Source organism: Passer montanus, unplaced genomic scaffold (assembly GCF_014805655.1).
Source record: "Passer montanus isolate IOZ18808 unplaced genomic scaffold, ASM1480565v1 scaffold1091, whole genome shotgun sequence".
Lineage (NCBI taxonomy): Eukaryota > Metazoa > Chordata > Aves > Passeriformes > Passeridae > Passer > Passer montanus.
The window spans coordinates 1-6,874 of NW_024357514.1; the positions used below are offsets into that span (position 1 = coordinate 1).

The window sequence follows — 6,874 nt, forward strand, 5'->3', positions numbered from 1 at the left end:
AATTTGGGAATTTTTGTGAGAAAATTTGGATTTTTGGAGGGAAAATTGGGGAATTTTGGAGGAAATTTGGCAGAGAAAATTTGGGAATTTTGGGAAAAAAAATTGGAATTTTAAGGGGATTTTTAGGAAAAATTTGGGAATTTTTGTGAGAAAATTTGGTTTTCTGGAGGGAAAAAATGGGAATTTTGGGGAAAAATTGGGGTTTTTTGAGGGAAAAAATGGGAATTTTAGGAAAAAAATTGGGAATTCTGGGGGGAAAATTGGGTTTTTGGGGAAAAATTTGGATTTTTGGAGAGAAAATCTGGGCGATTTCGGGGGAAAATTTGGGAATTTTGGGAGAAAATGATGAATTTAGGGGGAAAATTTGGGATTTTTGGGGATTTATTGGGAATTTTTAGGGATATTCTTGGGGTGAATTTTTGGGATTTTTTGGTTGTTTTGGGGCTGAATTTGGGGATTTTTTGTCTGATTTTGGGGGGATTCTTTTGAGAATTTTTGGGATAATTTTGGGGTGAATTTAGGGGATTTTGTGATTTTTTAGAATATTTTTGGGGTGAATTTTGGGATGAATTTTGGGTATTTTTGGGGTGAATTTGGGTGTTTTTGGGGCTGATTTTGGGCTGAATTTCTGGGTATTTTTGGGGTGATTTTGGGTGTTTTTGGGGCTGATTTTGGGATGTATTTTTGGGTATTTTTGGGGTGAGTTTAGGTGTTTTGGGGGCGGATTTTGGGGTGAATTTTGGGCTGAATTTGGGGTGAATTTTGGGGTGAATTTTGGGTACTTTTGGGGTGATTTTGGGATGCATTTTGGGTATTTTTGGGGTGATTTTGGGTGTTTTTGGGGCTGATTTTGGGGTGAATTTTGGGATGAATTTTTGGGTATTTTTGGGGTTATTTTGGGTGTTTTTGGGGTGAATTTTGGGCTGAATTTTGGGTATTTTTGGGGTGACTTTGGGGTGAATTTTGGGGTGAATTTTGGGATGAATTTTTGGGGTGAATTTGAGTGTTTTTGGGGCAGATATGTATTTTTGGGTATTTTTGGGGTGAGTTTAGGTGTTTTGGGGGCGGATTTTGGGGTGAATTTTGGGCTGAATTTGGGGTATTTTTGGGGTGACTTTGGGGTGAATTTTGGGGTGAATTTTGGGATGAATTTTTGGGGTGAATTTGAGTGTTTTTGGGGCAGATTGTGGGGTGATTTTGGGATGTATTTCTGGGTATTTTTGGGCTTATTTTGAGTGTTTTGGGCTGAATTTTGGGATGATTTTGGGCTGAATTTTGGGCTGAATTTTGGGCTGCATTTTTGGGTATTTTTGGGGTGAATTTGGGTGTTTTTGAGGCTGATTTTGGGCTATATTTTTGGGGTGAATTTTGGGTTGAATTTTTGGGTATTTTTGATTGATTTGGGGTGTTTTTGGGGTGAATTTGGGTGGTTTTGGGATGAATTTTGGGCTGATTTGGGGATTTTTTTGGGGTGAATTTTGGGCTGAATTTGGGGTATTTTTGGGGTGACTTTGGGCTGAATTTGGGTGGTTTTGGGCTGAATTTGGGGCTGATTTCGAGGTGAATTTTGGGCTGAATTTGGGTAATTTTGGGGTGATCTTGGGTGTTTTTGGGGCTGATTTTGGGCTGGAAATGTGGGCGGGGTTTAAGGGGGGTGGGTGGGGTTTGAAGACCCTTAGGATAATGTGGGCGGGGTTTAAGGGTGGTGGGCGGGGTTTAAAGCCCTTCATGGAAATGTGGGCGGGGTTTAAGGGTGGTGGGCGGGGTTTAGACCCTTTTAAGATAATGTGGGCGTGGTTTAAGAGTGGTGGGCGGGGCTTGATGCCTTTTACTAGAAAGTGGGCGGGGTTTAAAGCCTGTAATGAGTTGTGGGCGGGGTTTAGGTGTGGTGGGCGTGGTCTGAACCATTTAAAGGGAGTGTGGGCGGGGTTTAAGGCTTGTGGGCGGGGCTTAGAGCCTGTAAAAAGCTGTGGGCGGAGTTTAAGTGAATGAGAGGAGCCCATGCCCTTTTATGGAATTGTGGGCGTGGCTTCAGGCGTGGGAGGAGCTTGATCCCATTTAAATAAATGTGGGTGGGGTTCAAGGCCGGTGGGAGGAGCTTATGGGCACTGGGCGTGGCCTCAGACATTTCAGGGACTTGTGGGCGTGGCCTAAGCGGAATGGGCGGGGTTTAAAGGCGGTGGGCGGGGTTTAAGGGTGGTGGGCGTGGCTTAACTCCATTTACAGACATGTGGGAGGGGTTTAAGGGTGGTGGGTGGGGCTAAAGTCCATTTATGGAAATACGGGAGAGTTAAACCTTGTGGGCGTGGCTTAAGGGTGGTGGGCGTGCCTTAAAGGTGGTGGGCGTGGCTTAACTCTATTTACAGACATATGGGAGGGGTTTAAGGATGGTGGGCGGGGCTAGAATCCATTTATAGAAATATGGGAGGAGTTAAACCTTGTGGGCGTGGATTAAGGGCGGTGGGCGTGGTTTAAAGGTGGGGGCGTGGCTTAAGTTCAGGTATAGAAATATGGGAGGGGTTTAAGGGCGGTGGGCGGGGTTTAAAGGTGGTGGGCGTGGTTTAAAGGTGGGGGCGTGGCTTAAGTTCATGTATTAAAACATGGGAGGGGCTTAAGGGCGGTGGGCGGGGTTTAAGGGTGGTGGGCGTGGTTTAAAGGTGGGGGCGTGGCTTAAGTTCATGTATTAAAACATGGGAGGGGCTTAAGGGTGGTGGGCGGGGTTTAAGGGCGGTGGGCGTGGCTTAGCCCCCCCAAGCCCCTCCCCTCCCCTGCGATTGGCGGATACTCCCGGTGGGCGTGTCCCACGGCCTCCCCGATCCGGCCAATGGCGTAGAAGGCGTTGGCCCTGACCTCGTCGTCGGGGTCGCCGGCGGCCAATCGGAAGGCGGGCCCCAAAAAAGGGGCGGGGCTTGGGGAGCTGGAGGGGGTTTGAGGTCCTTATATGGGAATGGGGCAGGGCTTGACCTTATATGGGAGTGGGGGCGGGGTTTGGGGGGGTTTTAAGGAGTGGGGGCGTGGCTTGTGGTGGTGGGCGGGGCTTAAGGGTGGTGGGTGGGGTTTTAAGCCTTTTAAGAGAATGTGGGCGTGGCTTAAGGGTGGTGGGCGTGGCTTAACACATTTTAAGATAATGTGGGCGGGGTTTAAGGGTGGTGGGCGGGGTTTAAGGGTGGTGGGCGGGGTTTAAAGTCCTTTATGGAAATGTGGGCGGGGTTTAAGGGGGGTGGGTGGGGTTTGAAGACCCTTAGGATAATGTGGGCGGGGTTTAAGGGTGGTGGGCGGGGTTTAAAGCCCTTCATGGAAATGTGGGCGGGGTTTAAGGGTGGTGGGCGGGGTTTAGACCCTTTTAAGATAATGTGGGCGTGGTTTAAGAGTGGTGGGCGGGGCTTGATGCCTTTTACTAGAAAGTGGGCGGGGTTTAAAGCCTGTAATGAGTTGTGGGCGGGGTTTAGGTGTGGTGGGCGTGGTCTGAACCATTTAAAGGGAGTGTGGGCGGGGTTTAAGGCTTGTGGGCGGGGCTTAGAGCCTGTAAAAAGCTGTGGGCGGAGTTTAAGTGAATGAGAGGAGCCCATGCCCTTTTATGGAATTGTGGGCGTGGCTTCGAGCGTGGGAGGAGCTTGAGCCCATTTAAATAAATGTGGGTGGGGTTCAAGGCCGGTGGGAGGAGCTTATGGGCACTGGGCGTGGCCTCAGACATTTCAGGGACTTGTGGGCGTGGCCTAAGCGGAATGGGCGGGGTTTAAAGGCGGTGGGCGGGGTTTAAGGGTGGTGGGCGTGGCTTAACTATATTTACAGACATGTGGGAGGGGTTTAAGGGTGGTGGGTGGGGCTAAAGTAAATTTATGGAAATACGGGGGAGTTAAACCTTGGTGGGCGTGGCTTAAGGGCGGTGGGCGTGGTTTAAAGGTGGGGGCGTGGCTTAAGTTCATGTATAAAAATATGGGAGGGGTTTAAGGTTGGTGGGCGGGGCTAAAGTCTATTTATGGAAATATGGGAGGGGTTTAAGGGTGGTGGGCGTGGCTTAACTCCATTTACAGACATGTGGGAGGGGTTTAAGGGTGGTGGGTGGGGCTAAAGTCCATTTATGGAAATACGGGAGAGTTAAACCTTGTGGGCGTGGCTTAAGGGTGGTGGGCGTGCCTTAAAGGTGGTGGGCGTGGCTTAACTCTATTTACAGACATATGGGAGGGGTTTAAGGATGGTGGGCGGGGCTAGAATCCATTTATAGAAATATGGGAGGAGTTAAACCTTGTGGGCGTGGATTAAGGGCGGTGGGCGTGGTTTAAAGGTGGGGGCGTGGCTTAAGTTCATGTATTAAAATATGGGAGGGGTTTAAGGTTGGTGGGCGGGGCTAAAGTCTATTTATGGAAATATGGGAGGGGTTTAAGGGTGGTGGGCGTGGCTTAAAGGTGGTGGGCGTGGCTTAGGCATATGTACAATGATATGGGAGGGGTTTAAGGGCGGTGGGCGGGGTTTAAGGGTGGTGGGCGTGGCTTAAAGGTGGTGGGCGTGGCTTAGGCATATGTACAATGATATGGGAGGGGTTTAAGGGCGGTGGGCGGGGTTTAAGGGTGGTGGGCGTGGCTTAAAGGTGGTGGGCGTGGCTTAGGCATATGTACAATGATATGGGAGGGGTTTAAGGGCGGTGGGCGGGGTTTAAGGGCGGTGGGCGTGGCTTATCCCCCCCCAAGCCCCTCCCCTCCCCTGCGATTGGCGGATACTCCCGGTGGGCGTGTCCCACGGCCTCCCCGATCCGGCCAATGGCGTAGAAGGCGTTGGCCCTGACCTCGTCGTCGGGGTCGCCGGCGGCCAATCGGAAGGCGGGCCCCAGATCCGGCAGGAAGGGCGTGGCCTCCGCGCCCAGGGCGTGGCCCAGCTGGCCAATCACGGCCGCCGCCCACGAGCGCGCCCCCGGGTGGGCGGGGTCGGCCAGGGCGGCCAATAGGGAGGGGAGGAGGCGGCGGAAGAGGCGGGGTGGGAAGGCCACGCCCCCCCCGGTGCCGGCCACGCCCTCCCGGGCCATGGCCACGCCCAGCTCCGGCAGCCAATCGGAGGCGGTCTCGCGGAGCTCGGCGCGCTGGGAGGTCTGGGGGGGACTGGTTATACTGGGAGGGACTGGCTGGGAGGGAACTGGGGGGGACTGGGATGAACTGGTTTATACTGGGAGGTCACTGGGAGGGAACTGGGAGGGACTGGGATCAAACTGGAATCAAACTGGGATGAAACTGGTCTGAACTGGGAGCCCCACCTCGTCCTCGTCGCCGTCCCCCCGCGACCTCAGGCAGGCGATCTGCGAGGGGGAGGGGCTTACTGAGCCACGCCCACCCCAAACCACGCCCACCCCCATCGGTCAAACCCCTTAAGCCACGCCCACAACACACAAACCCACAATAAGCCACGCCCACAAAGCTTTAAGCCACACCCACTGCTCTTAAGCCATGCCCACAACCCCTCAACACCTCCTGAAGCCCCGCCCACCTCATTTTAAGCTCCTCCCACCTCTATTATTTAAGCTCCGCCCCCTTCACAGTCAAGCCCCGCCCCCTCACCTCCCCGGTGATGACGTCACACAGGGCTCGTCCAATGGGCTCCAGCCACTCCTTGTGGGCGTGGCCCGGGGGCTGCAGGATCCGCCCGACCCCGCCCACCGCCCCCAGGGCCCCGCCCACTTCCGGGTCGGCCCGGAGCCCGCTCAGGAGGGCCTGCAGCGCCCCCTGGTGGACGGGGGAGGGCGCTGGAAGGGAAACCAGTAAAGCAGTTCTCCGCCAGCTCCCCCAGCGCCCCCAGCGCCGCCTCGGCCAATCCGGGGAAAGCTCCGCCCATTTCCACCCTGCGGGGGGCGTGGCATGACCATAAATGGGCGTGGCTGGAGCACCGAGCCACGCCCACTCTGCTGTGGCCACGCCCACTCACTCCTGAGGCTCCGCCCACTCCTCGCTGTCGTCCTCCATAGGCTCCGCCCCCTCGGCGTCGTCATGGAGATTCAGCAGCCAATCAGGGGCGTCGGAGGGGGGCTGGGGGCAACAGGGACCAGTATAAACCAGTACGGACCAGTATGGACCAGTATGGACCAGTACGGACCAGTATAAACCACTCCCAGTCCAAACCAGTAACTCCAGACCCCAAACCAGTATAAACCAGTATAAACCAGTATAAAAAAAATCCCATTTTTCCTCGTTTTTGCCCCATTTTCCCCCATTTTTAACCCTTTAATCACCTCCCAGTCCTCTCCCAGTTCGTCCCAGTCCCCTCCCAGTCCAAACCAGTAACCCCAAATCCCCATTTCCCCATTTTTCTCCCGTTTTCCCCCATTTTTAACCCTTTAACTCCTTCCCAAACCCCCAAATCCCCTCCCAGTTCGTCCCAGTCCCCTCCCAGTCCAAACCAGTAACCCCAGCCCCCAAACCAGTACAAACCAGTACAAACCAGTAACCCCAAATCCCCATTTCCCCATTTTTCTCCCGTTTTCCCCCATTTTTAACCCATTAATCCCCTCCCAGTCCCCTCCCAGTTCATCCCAGTCCCCTCCCAGTCCAAACCAGTAACCCCAGCCCCCAAACCAGTACAAACCAGTACAAACCAGTACAAACCAGTACAAACCAGTACAAACCAGTACAAACCAGTACAAACCAGTACAAACCAGTACAAACCAGTACAAACCAGTACAAACCAGTACAAACCAGTACAAACCAGTACAAACCAGTACAAACCAGTACAAACCAGTACAAACCAGTACAAACCAGTACAAACCAGTACAAACCAGTACTCACCGGCGGGGGCGGGGGCCGCAGCGCCCCCTGCAGGACGGGCAGCGCCCGCGGCAGCAGCGGCGCCGCCCCCTCCCCCCGCAGCTCCGAGACGGCCGCCAGCAGCGCCA

At 53.7% G+C, this 6,874-nt stretch overlaps 1 protein-coding gene across 1 annotated transcript; it reads right to left on the reverse strand.

Moving 5' to 3' along the window:
• Positions 1-2,721: 2,721 nt before the first annotated feature.
• LOC120509806 lies at positions 2,722-6,011 on the reverse strand (the record flags this gene model as incomplete). The annotated part of the gene is made up of 5 exons (XM_039724917.1): positions 2,722-2,936; positions 4,642-5,083; positions 5,246-5,287; positions 5,547-5,790; positions 5,911-6,011. Coding segments are annotated over 5 exons (1,044 nt in total), but the record flags the coding sequence as incomplete, so codon positions are not given.
• Positions 6,012-6,874: the final 863 nt, after the last annotated feature.